This window comes from Camelus bactrianus, chromosome 6 (assembly GCF_048773025.1).
Source record: "Camelus bactrianus isolate YW-2024 breed Bactrian camel chromosome 6, ASM4877302v1, whole genome shotgun sequence".
NCBI lineage: Eukaryota > Metazoa > Chordata > Mammalia > Artiodactyla > Camelidae > Camelus > Camelus bactrianus.
In genome coordinates, this window is record NC_133544.1 from 1,123,620 (window position 1) to 1,140,080 (window position 16,461).

A 16,461-nucleotide genomic window follows, 5' to 3' on the forward strand; every position below is an offset into this window, starting at 1 on the left:
CTCCAGACTCAACTGGGGAAGGAGCCACTTCCAAAACTCAAAAGGTTGTCGACAACCTTCAATTCCTTGCAGGCTGAGTGGCCGAGGGCCCTGTATCTTGCTGGCTGGAGGCTGGAGGCCACTCCCAGGGCCTGGCCACACGGACCTCTCTGTAGGACAGCTCACAGCTAGGAACTTCCTTCATCAAACCAGCAAGGGACAGACCCCCAGCAAAACACTGTCACCATCTCGGGTCACAGAACCATGTGTGTGCATTCTGCCTGTTCCAAGCATGGCCGGGATCGCCCACCCTCCAGGGAGAGGTCACAGGGGTGTGGGTTCCAGGAAGCAGGGTCTGTCCCTTATACCCCAGAAGGGGCCCCTGGGGCCTCTCAAGCCTCATCCAGCTGGGTCTCCTGGGAAGGGGTCTGCTTTGGAGCAGGCCTTCAAGGCCCCCACTGAGATGTGGCCACCAGACCCAAAGAGTGTGAAGTAGGCCTTCCACCTGTCACCTGTCATGGCCTGCCTCACAGTGCCCTCCTGGACAGTGACTGGCTGGCCTGGGGAGCAGGGTGGGTCCAGGTGCTGCTCCTGGGGTGCAGTCCTGTGACGTGTGGCTGGGGGTGGGCTGCAGCCCCCACACAGGCCAGTTCCCAGGCCTGTGTGGACCCACGGCACCCCCTCCAGATCCCTGGGGGCCTGGGCCGGAGCCAGGCCAGGTTTGAGGAACTTCCTCTCTGAGGCCGAGAGGACTTGGGAGCAGGGACATGGTGGCCCAGGATGGGCATGGTATCCACTCACTCAGCTCCCTCAGTGGCCAGGGCCTCTCAGACCCTGAGCCAGCCCCCAGCTCTAGCCTAGGGTGGCCTTGGGGGCCTCGTCCCATGGCAAGTGGGCTCTGCGCCAAGGTCCGAAACCAGGAGGTGGGGGGCAGGGGGCTGAGACAGGCTTCTGAGCCGGCACTACCGGCAGGAGGGCCGGAACCAAACAGAGACGTCAGACCAGGACTCAGCCCCTGCCTCTGCAGGGCGGTGGCAGGTGGTGACCAGGGGTCGGTGAGTGCCAATGGGGCTGCATCTGAGTTCTCATCCCCCCAGTTCTCATCACCCTGCCCCAGCTCAAACCCAGGTCCTCGTGACTCCACCCACATAGCCCCGGCCCCTTCCGCGCCAGGCCTGAGTGCCGCAGCAGCCCTGCCCCTACAGGCCTGGGTCCCCTCTCCTGTGCACCCACCCCTTACTGGTCCCTGGGTTCCTGTGGGCCCAGACTGGGCACTGGTGAGTCAGGAGCTCCCATGGCACGTGCCTGGCCCAGCCTCAATATGACCACGTGGATGCAGGTCCCTCACGGGTGGGTGGGCTGAACTCCAGCCTCGGGCTGTGGAGGGGGCGGGGCCCCACGCAGGACTCACATGGAGAGACAAGAAGGCTCACGTATTTTCTTAAGGTCCCACTTGTGGGCATGGATTGTGGCTCTATGGGAGTCAGGGAGGGACATTCTGGAGGACCCCCCAGAAGAGGTGGAGGTTTAAGAGGGGCTGGATTTGGAGAGCAGAGGGAGAGCAAATGGTCTGCACCTGCCCCGCGCTGGGCAGTCCTGCCCCCCATCAGGGCTTGTGTGGGTGGAGCTGCTTGGAGTCCAGACTGGGAGCCGCGCAGGGAGGCCGGCTGGGGAGCAGGCCCCACCCCCCCGCCAGGAAGGGCTGGACCTCAGCCCTGCCAAACACAGTCCTGACCCTGGGCTTGTCCATCCAGGCCGACAGCGTAAGGGGAGCTCCAGTCTCGCTCAAACAGTTGCCGCAGCTGCTTCTGCACAGTGGTCACCCCCGGCTGGGCGCCCGAGGCCCTCTGGGTGACCACCAGGCCCACACCCGAGGTGCTGCTAAAATAATCTTCTGACCAGTTGGATGTGCCTGCAGGTGGGTGGGCGGGAGAGAGAGGCTGGGTGACGGAGCCTTCCTGGGCTTCTCTGCTGCCCCGTCCCGCCCAGCCCAGTCCCGTGGCACTGGCTGCTGCTCTGGAGACAGGTGGGCACACCAGCTGCCCTGCTGTCGTCCAGCTGCAGCCATGCAGCCCCTCCGATGCAGGGTGGCCAGCCAGCTCTTCTGTGGGCACTCCCCCCGCATCACCCTGCCAACTCAGCCCCCTGGGACTCAGTGCTGGAGATGTCCCCCTGCCCTGCAGGGACAGGTGACAGCTGGGCTGCTGCCTCCCATGGAGAGGACTTGACCCCTTCAGCAGCCTGGCCTGGTCACTGCTGTGGGGACACGGCCCCCTTCGTGGGCTTGTGTGGCCTCTCTGTGTGCTGTCCCCTCCGTTGGCATCCCCAAGGACTCAGGGGTTCTGAGCCCCCTGCTCACCGATGTAGGCCGTCTTCTCTGTGACCATGAATTTGCTGTGGTTCACCCTGCTGAACGGGATGTTGGAGTGGTTCCCCACTGGCACGATGAAGACTTTCTTGGGGAGCAGAGAGGGTGTGTCAGGGACAGGGAGGCTGCTTCCCGGTCCCGCCAGGGAGCAGGTCCTCACCACGTCCACGGAGACGTTGGCCGCGGGGCTGCGGAGGGCCTGCAGGGACCGCAGGTAGGGGAACATGCTGGGGTCCGTGTTGAGCCAGCAACTGACCAGCAGGCGCACCCGCACATGCCTGCCGATGGCCGCCGCCCGCAGCGCTGTGTCCAGCACCGGCCAGTACCTGGGGAGGGGCAGGAAGGGGAGGCATAGGGGTCTCAGGCCAACGGGGCCCTGCCTGTGAGCCCTGGGCGGGCAGGGGTCCTGGCAGGAGAGGAGACAGGCCTGGAGCTGCCCATCCGCAGAGCCAGTCTTCCCCCTCCAACGCCACCTGGCTTCTGCCTGACCCACCTGGTGGGGTGGCGGAAGCGAGTTGTGGGGAAATACTCCATCACCGAGGCATAGATGAACTCCCGGGCGCCCCCCATCACCTCCAGCAACGCATCCAGGTCCCGGGTGCGGCCGGAGGGGCAGAGCGCGGGCGGTGACGCCTGCGTGGGCAGAGAAGTCTCTGGGGCACCGCTGGCCCTGTTCCAACCTGCTGCATTCTTGGATGGGCTCTTCCCCATCATGCGTCACCCTCCGGCACTAGGAGCCAGGAGGAAGACAAGGGGCACACTGCCCGGGGTGGGGAGAGAAGGAGGCTCTAAACAGGGGCCTCAGGAGTGCCCCTGGCAGCCTGACCCCACAGGAAGCTCCCGTGCTTGCCCAGCCCCCTCTGAGAAGCATCCTGGTTCTGACTCTGGGTGCCCGCTGTAGACCAGCACCAGGGTACCCCGCGGGAGGGGCATTGCCTGTGGGCATGACCAGCTCGCCCCCCAGCTCCCTCCCTCCCCTGCAGAGGAACAGACTGGCTTGATGAACTGGTCCTCCTCTCACCCTCCCTAGTCTCCAGTCGGAGCCCCTAGGCCCCACCCAACAGCATGCTCAGAGACCCCCAGGGCCACCGGACGCCCCACTACCCGGGCCTCCTGTCTCCTGTGGGTGGTGATGACAGTGTCCTCTCCTGGAGCGGTGCCGGCATCCTAGCACAGCCCTGGGGCTGCCGATGCCAGCTGGCCCCTCGACCTGAGACCACAGCCCTGTCCACGGTGTCCCCGAGCCATCGCCCTGAGAACCTAGGAGATGCCCTGGTGTCTTCAGGGCAGGAGGGCCTCCCACAGGCCTCCTCAACTGCCCTTACTGAGAAGTAGGCCGTGGTGGGCACCCCATCAAAGTGGTCCCGGAGGGGCTGGAAGTGGTTGATGTGGGATGAGAAGTTCCGAGGCCAGGGTTTGGGGAGGACTGCCTCTGGCGCCCCCAGCACCCAGTAGGTCTGGAAGGTCTTCTCCAGGTCCTGGGCCAGGCGGCTGCAGTTGTAGATGATGGTGCCGAGCTCCTTCACCTGCAGGGCCAGGGCAGTGGCTGTGGAAGGGGGCCGGGCCGGGAGCACCCAGGCCAAGATGCTGGGCAGGTGCAGTCCCCCGACTGGCGGCCAGTCTGCAGCGGCGCCCCCTGCAGGAGCCCGCAGTGGACTGGGTGCTGGGGGCGCTGAGGGGTGGGGTGCCCAGTGGGCCCCTAGTTGTCTTGAGCATTGTGTCCCAACGGTCAAGGCCATATGTGTTCATTGCCGAACAAAACAAGAGAGAACACATACATGCACAAAGAAGAAAGGAAAATGCTCATTCTTCGTGGCCAAGTGACACCCGCCATCACCATTTTTAACACGTGCTTAAAGCATTGCTTTTCCTAAAAGGGATCCTGCTTTGTCTGCATGGGTCCCTGCATAAGGTGACTTGAACATCTTTCCATGGGGTTAAATGGCATGGCTACGTCACCCAGGTTCTGTTGGGTGACTGCCCACGTGGGGACAGCAGGCAGAGCCCCAGGGGCACAGGACAGGACAAGCTCTGGGTGGGTCTCCCTCTGGGGCCCTGGGACTCACCTGCGTCAGGGACCGCCAGTCCATGTTGGCACTGCCCACGTAGACATGCCGCCCATCCACCACCCAGAACTTGGAGTGCAAAACGCCACCGGTCAGCCTCCCCAGGGGCACGCGTCGCACCTGGGCACCTGGCCAAGAGTTCAGGGCCATGGGGTGAACTGACCTCGTGCTGCGTCCGATGCTCATCTCTTTACTGTTGGGTTGATTCATTTCTGCTTACAGCAGCCTTACTAAGTCGCTGCTGTCATCGGCCCCATATTCCAGGTGGGAGAACAGAGGCATTGACCGTCCCAGGGTCCCCCCAGGCAGCCCAGCTCTGGGAGGATGGCCCCTGCTGCCTCTCGCTCCTGGCCGAGCCTCCACCCACACACAGGGCGAGGCAGCTGGGCTCAGCAGGGCCCAGACATCACCCTGTGCTCTGCCCAGTGGAAAGTAACACGTCCGGCTCCTTGGAACCAGCGCTGGGGTCCCAGGGAGGCACAGGAAGCCTTTCCCGGCCTCCCCCCGCCCCCCCCCCCCCCGGCAGCCGCATTGCTCTCCATTTTCCCAGGGCACAAGCAAGTCACCTGGGCTCAGCCCCAGGGCCCAGGGCCCAGGATGGCAGGCACCCACCTCGGGCTGCCAGGACCTGCAGGTCGGTGGACTTCCTGGCCAGCGTCGGGCTGCTGGTGGCCACAGCCAAGGAAACGTTCCTGTCTAGCAGCTGCTCCAGCTTCTGTAGAAGGGCCTCTCCCTGCGAGAGCAGGCCAGCTGTGCGAGGCCACCCCTAGCCCATCACCCCCAACACTAGGAAGGACCCAGACCCCCGCCTAGGAGGCCACCCCTGACGCCCACGGCTCGGTCAGACAGACGTGCTGCCCGCTGGACTTGCTGTGTGCCTCAGGGGCGGGGGCGGGGGCGGGGCGCACCAGCTGGGAAGACGAGTCGTTGACCCCAATGTCGGGGCCCGTGAGAGACCAGTAGAAGGAGGCCACGTGGATGCTCTCCTGGGCGGCATCCAGCAGCTGCAGCCAGGCCTGGGCCAGGGGCTGGGCCGACGGGCTGCCTGTTAGAGACGGGAGGTCCTGGGGGATGCTTTCCACGAGGATGAGGCTGCGGAGGGAGCGGGGCCAAGTGTGATGCAGGAGCCACCTGCCTGCCTCGGTCACCTGCTCCACCCCAGTCGGCCAAGTAGGCGGGGCTGCTGCCAGCGTGGCCCGTGGCCAGTGGCTGATCCCAGGCCAGGGTGCAGGGAGAGGGCAGCGGACCAGACCAGGCAGGGCAGGCCTGAGGGGCGGTGACTCCCAGGGAGTGCGTGAGAGCAGAGCAATCAGAGCCCGGGCCCTGTCCCCCACCCCCACCCCGAGCTGCCGCTCCCGGAGCTCAGCACAGCCGCTGGGTCTGGGCTCCTGCAGGTGCGGATACCCTGGGAGACACCGGAGCTGACCCAGAGGGAAGGGCTGGGCCAGGGGAGGGGAGCACTGTCTCCATCAGGATGTGCACACAGCCGGTTCTTCCCTGGGGAGGTTCTGGGATTCCAGGATGCCAGAGCAGGGCAGGACCGGCAGAGGTGGGGCGGGGGGAGCTGTGATACCACCCCCGGGTGGGAGGGCTGTGACTGTGCCATGCATTGGCTGGGTGGGACCAGAGTTCCCCACCTCATCAGAGTCCCTAGGTGGCAGCCTGTGTTTGCTGCAAAGAGCACCCCAAGTCGTCTGGTCTCCTGCACCAGCTCCAGCCCCTACTCCCCCCAGCTCCCCCAGCCTCGCTGCCTGCCCTCCCCAGAACCTGCATCTCCCAAGAGGAGGTGGCAGAGGGCAATGCTCACCCACTGGGGTGCTCCAACGGCAGGGAGGCAGGCAGCAACCCGGAGCTGAAACCCACCCATCGCCCTGCGACCCCACAGGCTCGCTCACCGGCAGGAGTCCTTCTGCGGCTGCTGCTGGGGCTCCCCTCCCAGGGGCTCCCAGGCCAGGCTGGAGCCAAGGCCCCAGGACCCGGCAGGTCCTCCCTGGGGGTGTGCTCGGCCCCCGGTGGAAAGAAGGGGCAGTTGCCACAGGAGGTAGGTGAGCGTCACAGTGCCCAGTCCCAGCATGGCCAGCAACCCCAGAACCTGCAACTGGAGAAGGCGTCACCACAGGGTCCCCAGATTGCATGGCCAAGCTCTGCTCCTGGTGGGCCTGACAGCCCCTCCAGTGCTGAGACAGACTGTCCCCGCCCCCAGGGAGGGCAGTCTGCGGCTGGGGGGTACTGGGGTAGGAAAGGATGGCGCTGAGGAGTTGGGGCAATGGGAGACCTGGGGGCCACCTTGTGGCCACAGGTAACTGGCTGTCTTCCCAGGTCCCCTGAGACAGAGAGATGTGGCTGGTGCTGGAAGTCCACTGACCTAGGAGCCCCTGTTCCCCCATGCCTGGTTCTGTCTTTGCCCCTGGGGACCCCAATCCTACCATGCCAGCCTCCCTGTCCCACGGGCTGTGGGGTGGCGTGGAGCCAGGCCACTCAGGGGCCAGCGGTGCGCTCTGCAGAGGCCTCAGCACCTGCACGGGTCACCCCGGCATCACCCGCAGCTCCAGCCTGGGCAGCTGGGCACTGGGGACGCCACTTTATGGGAACCTCTGCAGACACCCACTCAAACCCCCAGAGGCCACCCACTCCTGCCCAAGATCAGCCCCTCACCCTGCTCGGCCTGCAGGTGGTGGACCTGAGGATGGTGAGCCCTGGCCTGTCACCAGCACGTGTGCGCGTGTGTGCGCCTCCCGGCCGGTGCCCAGGACACGCAGGACCCGCTGTTCTCCCTTTCAGTCTCCCTCTTGGTGGGAGTGTGGGTGTCTGAATCTCAGTTCCTTGTTTCAACCACAACTTCAGTGTGTCTGATACCATTTCTGCTTTCGAGCCCGGCCCTCTCAACTCGGGCCTGTAAACAGCTGCTTCCCTTCCCGGGGCTGGGTCCCCGGCCCGGCCGCCAGGCAGCCCCTCCTGGGAGCCGGCCAGCAGCAAAGACCCAGCACAGAGAAAGCGCTGCTGTTCAGGGGGCTGGGGGCTGAGTGGGGACCCTGCAGCGCTGGCTGGGGCTCTCCCTCTCCAGCAGGACTCTGGGGACAGCCAGCTGGGGACAGAAGATCCGTCCTGTCCCCTCAGAGTGGTCACCTCCACAAGGAGCTGGAAGCCAGGCTGAGGCCCGGGCTGGAGTTGGGCCCTTTCCCAGGGCAGCCTCAAACGCCACCACGAGCAGGGCGCTCCCGCGCTTAGGGTGTCCTCCCTGGCTTGCAGCGAGGGGCCCATGCCCGGTGACCAGGTCGCCCGGGCAGCCAACTGTTCCCTCCAGGCCTCGGTGGGGAAGCGGCCCTGCAGCCTGGGCCTGGGGCTGGGGTCGTGCTGCAGGCCTGTGAGTGCAGCTGGCCTCGCGGGCTCTGAAGGACTGTCCTCCCAGACACCCTGTCCTGCCTCAGTGTAGGGAAGAGGCGGCCACAGGAGCTGAGCCTGGGGCTGCGTCTGCCCTGAGCTAGGACCACTACAGGGTGCTGGGGCCCCGGAAACTGAGTGAGAAAGGGAGACTCAGGCAGGGCCTGGAGGCCAGCACCCACTCCCTGTCGGGGAGCCCCCGTAGCGGGGGTCAGGGTGCTTCCCCACCCCCACCTCACAGAGGGGAGCTCAGGGGCCTGCCACGCCCCTCCCTGCCTCAGGGAGGACGGGGTGCCGCATCAGGCCTTCATCGTGAACAGGCTCCCCAGGCCCCTTCATTAACTCTCAGGAGAGGCAGCGGATGTGCGGGCCTGGGTGGGGTCCTGGCAGCACAGCCCAGGGCCCCAGGCAGACAGGAAGACTGGAGCGCAGCAGCCTTGCCCCCGCTGCCCCCACCTGGAACGCAGAGCCCGTCTAAGGCACCTGCCAGGCCACCCATCCCCAGAGGGCATCTCTTCCACTTGGCCTTTGGGAGCTGCATGGGCCTGGGGTGCCAGCCACCCAAGGGACTCTCGGCAGCTGCAGCCCTGGGGACCCTGTGCGTCCCTGAGGTGAAGCCAGCTGTCGGGAGAGGATGACCCATTAGCGCTGGCATCTCAGGGCTGTGACAGGGTGGGAGGCCCCCATGGGACAGCTCTGAGCTTCCCCAGCCCCATGGTGGGCAGCCGTGGGACCCTGCAGGCATCGGGGGTCACGGCTGAAGGGGTGGGACATCCTGCCCTGTGGGGTGTGGGGCGCAGCTGCGTGGCCCAGGCCAGGGCAGAGGGCCTGCTGTCAACTCGCTGGGAGACCCTGAGGCCCTGGTGTCCTGGCTGCACAAACTGGGGGAGGAATAGGTGGTCTGCAGGCCCAGCTGGAGGCTTGGTGACCCTCTAGGCCCAGGGCTGCTGGCAGCCGAGGGCCACGGGGCAGTGGACCGGAGCCCCCTTCTCCAGGCCTTTGGCCCACTGGCACTCACCTCTGGGGGTCCTGCCCTGGTGCTCATCGTGGCTCCGCCGCAGACTGCAGGTCCCCTGCTCGCGCTCGCGGGCGGGCTCAGTGGCTGCCTCTCCTCCTGCCCACCTGTCTCCTCCCCACCGCCTGTTGCTTCCTCTTCTGCCCACTTCCTCTTTGTCCCAAGTACCTCTCTCCACGCCCCCAAAGGACATCTGGAGCCGAGTGGGCCAGCTAGAGGGCAGGACTGAGGACTTTCACCTCCAGGGGAAATCCCTCCCCCGTCCCCATCCCCAAATCACGGGCCTGTGTATCCTGAGTTTGGTTTGGCACAAACCACTGAGACTCAAGGAGCCAAGGCTTGAGCAAGATTGTTTATTTCTCTGTCACACCTACCAGGTGCCAGGGCTGGCAGCCGAGGGATGGTGTGGGCTCCTCAGCCCTTGGGAGCCAGGTCCCTCCAGCTCTCAACTCCCAACCCTGAGGGTTGACCAGACCAAACTCTAGCCTCATTGCCCCACAATGGCTGCTGGAGCTCAGCCATTGCCTCATGCTCCTAAGAGCATGTAAGGGACAGGTCAGAGGAGACATCCCGGCAGTCCCACAGGGCACTTCCACTTCTGTCTCGTGATTCAGAACTTAGTTACGTGGCTGCACCTAGCTGCAGGGAGGCTGGGGAATAGAGGCAGCAAGGGCCTCTACCCTGGAGAACGCAGGTGGGCGGCTCACTGGCCTTTCTGAAAAGGCAGGCTTCACTATCATTTGCTAGTGCTCAGCCTGGATTCACAGGAAGGGTCTCTGCCTCCCTCTGCCCCATCCATCCCCCTCTCCCCTCGACCAGGGCTTCCTGAATAGAAGTCCCTGTTGCCCAGAAGACAGGGACCTTTAGAATAGCCCCTCCCTTTGAGCGAGGTCTGGTTGTGTGCCTGCGGCCTGGAAGACCCCAGCAGGGCAGGGGCTGCCGAGGCCCTGTCCAGGGTGCTGACCGCAGGGTGACTCGGGGGAAGGACGTCACTGGGGTGGGTGTCAGTTCCTGAGGGTGGAGTCCTGGGGCCAGTGTGGGTAGGCCGGGAAGTGAATGGGGACAGTGCCACTCACTGCCCCCAAGATCTCTTTACTTTCTCCCGGACACTCTGAGCGCTGGCCGTCTTCTCCAGGCCACAACCAGGGAGGCCTCTGCTCTCTGGCGGGGTTGCTGGATGCCCGAGTCTGCTGGCCTCGTTTCCTCCACTGATGGGGACACATCTTCACCTTCCAAGAGAGTGCCAGCTGGTGGGTCCCCCAGTGCTCCGTGCCTTCCTGCACCTGGGGCGTCTGACTTTTCAGGTTGGTGTCGGGGGTGGGAGTCAGCGTCGCCTGTGGCTGCCGGGAGCAGGCCCTTGCCTGCGAGCCGAGCCACGTGTCGCTGTGTGTCTGCTGGCCCCAGGGGTGGGGGGGGCGGGCGCCCCTCTCTGCGAAGGCCTGTCTGCGCCTTCGCCCGTGCTCACGTGGTGCGCTTGGCTTTTTCTCCTCAGTTTGGGGAGTTACTGCATTTCCCGAATCGTCAGCTTTGTGCGTAGCAGTATCTTCTCTCACTTTGCTGCCTCACTTAGATGTTTTCTTCTTTTTAGAAAAAACTTGGGCACGCGGAAAGCAGAGAGCACAGTGTGAGGGACACTGTGGGGTCGCCACTCGGATGTCACACGGCTGACATTTGTCACACCCACTTCAGGGTGGGATTCCCAAGGCAGGGAGGAGTCGTCCAACACAGGGACATAGCCCATATTTTATAGTAACTGTAACTGGAGTACAACCTTTAAAAATTGTGATTCACTCTATTGTATATGTGTAAGTTATGTAATAGTGTACATCAACTATACTTCAATGAAAAACAAATGGGGGAGGGTGTAGCTCAGTGCTAGAGGGCACGCTTAGCACACACGAGGTCCTGGGTTCAATCCCCAGCACCTCCATTAAGAAATAAATAAACCTAATTATTTCCCCCGCCCCAAAAATACACATTGGTAGATGAATAAATAAATTAGAGGAGGACACGGGGAACATTTCTCTTGTAAGTACACCAGTACACCTTCCTAAACAAACTTCCTGCAGAATCACAGCGCCACGGTCCCTCCTGATGAAGTCAGCACTTCCTTAATGCGGTCAGCCTCATCGCCGCGCTCGTCTTGGTCTGCTCTGGCTGCTGTCACAGAGCGTCGCGCACTGGGGCTTAGGAACAGTAGGTGTTCACTCCCCACAGCTCTGGGGCCTGGTGGTCCAAGGTCAAGGGACGGTGGATCGGGTGTCCGGTGAGGACGCACTTTCCTGGTTCACGGCTGGACCTTCTCACTGTGCCCTCACGTAGCAGAAAGGCCAGGGAGCTCTCTGGGGTCAACTCTCTGAACATCGCACTAATCCCATTCATGGGGGCTCCAGCCTCATGCCCTGATCACCCCCAAAGCCCCTAATTGCGTCACACTGGGGGTTAGACTTTACAACGTGAATTTGGGGGGACACAAACATTCAGTCTATAGCAATGTTCAGACTTTCCCAATTGTCCCCCAGATGTCTTCCACCTTTGATTTGTTATTGCATCCAGTTGAGGTTCACACACTGAGCTTGGTTTTTCTGTCTCTTAAATCACTTTTCCCCACAAATAACCTTTCCACGCGCCTTCTCCCCGACCCATGGAGTCTCTGTTTCTCTTTCCCCTGCGCTGCCTGGACCTGGAAGTGAGACAAAGCCTGGTCGGGCAGAGGGAACTGACCCTGGCGAGGACGCTGTCTGGGTGGTGCTGTGTGCACAGGGTCCCGTTAGATTCCAGCTCCCACACAGTTCCTGATCTGAAAATCAATCTTTATAAAACTATATTTCCTTCCATGCACCCAGCAAGCACCCTGAGGGTGAGCACTTGGGCACCTTGCAGCTTTCCAGCCCTTTGACTTGTGCCTAACGGGTTTGGACCCCTGGGTCTTCTGGCTTCATTATTCCTCTGCATGTTTTGGCTGCCAATCTTCTGTAAGGAAGTCCCTACTGCTACTTCTGACTCAAACGTAACATTACAAGGTTTCCTCTTTTCTTTTATTATTCCACCCCCCCAGCTTATTGAGCTATAATTGACATGTAACATTGCACAAGTTGAAGGTGTACAATATAATGATTTGATGTGTGTATATATTACAAAATGGTTAGAATCACAATAAGTTCAGTGAACAACCATCACCTCCCCTTTTCCCTTGTGATGAGAACTTTTAAGATCTATACTCTGAGCAGCTTTCAAGTACATGACACAGTGCTGTTGACTACAGTCACCGTGCTGTGCAGGATGTCCCTGGGACTTATGACTGGAGGCTTGTATCTTTTGATCCCATTCACCCAGTTTCCCCATCCTTCACCCTCTGCTTCCAGTAACCACAGATCTGATTTCTGTTTCTATAAGTTTAGGGTTTGTTTTTTTTTTTATTCCACAGAGAAGTGAGATCATACAGTTTTTTTCTGTTTGACTTAATCTCACTTCGCATAATACCTTCAAGGTCCTTTCATGTTGCCACAGATAGAAGGATTTCCTTTTTTTATGGCTGAATAGGACTCCATTGTATAAACATACACCACATCTTCTTTACCCATTCATCGGTCTATGGACACTTAGGGTGCTTCCATGTCTTGGCTACTGTGAATAATGCAATGTTCACAGTATGTGGAGATGCAAACATCTCTGCAGAGTAGGGACTTGGTTTCCATTACAAAGTGTTTCCTTTCTTTCTTTCTTTTTTTTTTTTTTGCATTTTTAAAAATTGAAGTATAGTCAATTTACAATGTTGTGTCAATTTTCTATGGCAAAGTTTTGTTAATTTCTTTGGGTTTGTGCTTAACGTGAATATAATTACTTGTTAGCTGTAGTTTATAATATTTTAACATAATTTCAAAATAACCACTCCAACATCACGACAGACAACAAGAGCACTGAATGAAACGCGCGGCCTCTTTGCAGGGTGTGTTTGCCGTTGTAAGACATCTGACCAAGGATGCAGAATCAAGCACTGTGTTCTGAAGTCCCTTTTTTCCATGAGGAAGCGTGTGATACGCCTGGAGCTGGTGTCACGTCAGACGTGAGGCCAGAGTCCAGCCTCACCTCCTTTCCTGAGGGAGGAGTAGGAATTCTTGCCCACTGGCTGTGTCAGCCCTGGTGCTATCAAGTCTCCAGAGGCAGGCCGGCCTTCTGTGAGCTCTCTTCTCTTCTGGTGTGTTTTTCCGAGGCCAGTGCTGTTCGGACTCCATCCCTCGCTGGCTTTGTACTAAGGCTCCAGCCAGTCCCTCCCCCGTGTTAGGACGACCACATGCGCCGCAGGCGTCTGCTGAGATGACCCTGTGGTTTCCTCCCTGAACCTGTTCATGGAGTGAACTCAGGGTTCTCTCAGGTTAAATGAGCCCCAAATTCCAGGGATAACCCCTGTGAACCACGGTGCACGTCGTGCACTGTTGGGTTTGATACGGCAATAAAGGACTTTGGGTTTTCCGTCTGTGCAAAGACTACGGCTGGTTTTGTGTCCTCTTCCTCCCTAAGTTCTCACATGTCTTAGCTGTTAGATTTTATCAGAGTCAAGAACCCATTAGGCAGTGCTCCCACTTTCCCCAACATTTTGAAGTTTGTAAAAATGGCATAAAATATCCCTTTTAATTTTGGTAGAACATGTCCATCTGTCAGATTCGGGTGTCTTTGTGGGAAGACTAAATTGTTCACTCAACTTCTCTGATGATGATATGGTGATTCAGGCTTTCTGCTTCTCTGTGAGTCAAACTTGGCAAATGCTGCTTCCTCTAGGAACGTGTCCGCTTCGTTTAAGGTCCTGAGCGTGCTGCCCTAAGGCCACTCACGGCGCCGCCTGCCTGTCCCACTCTGTTACGTCTGCAGTGAGGCCCCCTTTCATTCCGCACTTTGGGTTTTGAGCCTCTTAGCCTTTCTTTCCCCCTGGGGACATCTTGCCAGAATTTTAGCTGTTTTATTAATTCTTTAAAGAAACCGACTTTTCAGCCTTTTGGTTCTATTATAATTTTGTTTTTCATTTATTTCTGGCTTTGGCCTTTATTAATTATACCGTCTTCGGCTTCCTGTAGTATACTTCTGTCGTTATTCTTCTGTCTTCTTAAGCTGGATACTTCATTCCTTAATTGTCCGCTCTTTTTCTTTGCTAATATGAAGGGTTTAAAAGATAAATTGCCTGCAGAATTCTGCTTCTGTTGCATTCCACAGAATTTCCTATGTGGCATGTCATTATTTGGTTGTAAGTATTTTAAATTTTTTAGCTATTTTTTTCTTTCACCCGCGGATGATTTAGAAATCTGGTTCAAGATGTCCAAGTGTGCTGCGGAGCTTTTTCTCACCTGCTGATTTACAGGTTACTCGCACTTGGTTTAGGGAGCAAGGTCCATGAGGTTCTGGACTTTTAATATTTGTTAAGACTTGCTTTACATTCAAGGGTAGGCTCGGTTTTGGTAAATGTGCTAGGAATTGCTGAGAAATAGGTGTTGAAATCTTTTATGACAGTAGCTTTATAAATTTCTACTTGTAAACAACAAGTTTCTTCTGTACAGCACAGGGAACTACATTCACTATCTTGCAGTAACCTATAATGGAAAAGAATATGAAAATGAATCTATGTACATGTACTGAAACATCGTGCTGCACACCAGGTATTGACACATTGTGAACCGACTTCAGTTTAAAAAAGAAAAGAAACATAAATAAATTTCTACTTGTAGTCCTGGCAATTTTTACAGTTAAGGTTACTTTTTAGATGTGTATACACATTCAGTCTCTTTACATCCTCTGGCCTCAACTACGTATCATTATAAAATGGCTCTCTCTTTCCCAAATAATGGTTTTTGCCTTAAAATCTATTTTGTCTGCTGCTGATTTAGGTATGCCAGCTTTCTCTTGATGAACATTTACCTGGCTTTTAAAAAACAGCCTTTTACTTTAAATTGTGTGTTCTTATATTTCAAGTTTAAGTCTCACAAGTAACATCGAATTAGAATTTTGAAAAACCATGCAGTCTGATCACCTCTGCCCACTCCAGCTGGACTTAGTCCGCTTACGTTTATTGTGATTACTGACGTGTTTTCATTTCATACCTTACACTGTGCTGTTTGGCTCACACTGGGTGTTGCTTTTCTGTCTCTTTTTCTTGTCTTGCTTCCAGTGGAGTGTTATTTTTTCTTATTCCATTTTCCCCTGCTCCCCTAATTCTCTGCTTTGGTGATGCTGCTTTGGGACGTGAGCTCCTAGCACTCGCCCAGACCACTCAAGACACGGGGGACGAGTCTTCTCCTTCGCCAGCTGGTGGGCCAGCTTCTGCCTGATGTGCTGTGAGTGACAGGGCTTACGTCACTTCTCTTCCAAAGCCTTGAATTTTGGGTATAAAGAACACCATCATCCCTGCTCTGGGCTCCGACAACGCAGTCCTGGATGGGAAATTCCTGGGTCCTTAACTCGCAACCTAAAGGACTCTTTCCTCACAAGCCACTCAGACCCATAGTAGACTTCACATCAGCAATAAGCATTCTTCTGTTGTGTGGATTCGCTGGCATTCGGAGGGGGTGGGCATCCACATTAGGTAGCTTACCTTCCAAGTGTCGCCTCGCCAGACATAACCCTAATGAACACCTCCCCTCTTCTTGAACAGTGGGAGGCCCTTTGAAGACTTCAGCTCCACTGAGCTCCGCTTCACATCCTCCTGTCAGTTATTTTTGCTCCATCTCGTAGTGCTATTATTACTATTTTAAAACCCCATAAATTATGCATCTTATAATTATTTTTTCCAGTCAGAGTGTGTTTAGATTTACTCCCTGTTACCAGTTTGTCTGTGCACCACCCCTTTATCTCAGAGCCTCCCTCTGAGAGCTTCATCCTTCTTCCCAAAACACGTCCTGTAGAAAGGACTTGAACGATCACTTAGCTGGGTATAAAAGTCTTGGTTGCCAATTATTCTCTGTGAGTGGGTGAGTGTTGGCAAACACTCTGTGTTTAGTACCACGAAAATGTCTCCATTCTCCCTCATTGCTGAAAGGTAAACTTTTAGGTACAGAATTCCTGACTGACAGGCACTTTCTCTGGCAACCCAGGGTTTAAGGGTTCCGCTGCTGCTGGGAGAACGGCAGGGAGCCCTTCACTCTGGCTGCGGTGTGCACTTCCTCCTCGCCGGTGGCTTCCTGCAGTGCCGCTAGGCGTGCGTCGCGCTCCAGTAGCTGTGCGTGCGCCTAGTTTGCTGGGGCTGCTGTAGCAGGTGCCGCGAACTGGGCACCTTGAACAACAGAGAGTTCTCGTCTCACAGCCTGGAGTCCAGGAGACCTAAACCACGGTGTCGGCAGGGTCGGTTCCTTCTGAGGGCCGCGAGGGAGAACCTACCCCACATCTCTCGCCTGGCTTCTGGTGGCCCTGGGTGTTCCTCGGCCTGTAGGTGGTGTCCTCCCTGTGTCTTCACGTCATCTGCCCTCTGTGCACATGTGTCTCTGCACCCGATTTTCCCTTTTCTCCAAAGACACTAGTCACCTTGGATCAGGGTCCCTCAGAATGACCTCGTGCTAATTCCATCATCTATGAAGACCCCGTTTCCAAATAAGGTCACCTTCACAGGTGCTGGGTGTGTGGACTTGAGAACAATTCAACCTACAGCATATGAATTGTTCACATATAGC

At 57.9% G+C, this 16,461-nt stretch overlaps 1 protein-coding gene across 4 annotated transcripts; it reads right to left on the reverse strand.

Annotated features, from left to right (window-relative positions):
• Positions 1-1,402: 1,402 nt before the first annotated feature.
• PLD4 (phospholipase D family member 4) lies at positions 1,403-8,966 on the reverse strand. 4 transcript variants are annotated; one of them, XM_010968843.3, is made up of 10 exons: positions 8,813-8,966; positions 6,309-6,511; positions 5,322-5,505; positions 5,026-5,146; positions 4,414-4,541; positions 3,673-3,873; positions 2,841-2,980; positions 2,508-2,673; positions 2,339-2,435; positions 1,403-1,891 (listed from the first exon to the last, which is right to left on the reverse strand). In XM_010968843.3, exons 1-10 carry the CDS (start codon positions 8,837-8,839, stop codon positions 1,689-1,691), a joined length of 1,470 nt encoding a protein of 489 aa, XP_010967145.2. In that variant the 5' UTR covers positions 8,840-8,966; the 3' UTR covers positions 1,403-1,688. The 4 variants fall into 4 exon arrangements, with proteins under 4 accessions (XP_010967145.2, XP_010967146.2, XP_045361712.2 ...); XM_010968844.3 differs by having other exon boundaries at positions 6,309-6,505; positions 8,813-8,963; XM_045505755.2 differs by having other exon boundaries at positions 1,752-1,891; positions 2,339-2,431.
• Positions 8,967-16,461: the final 7,495 nt, after the last annotated feature.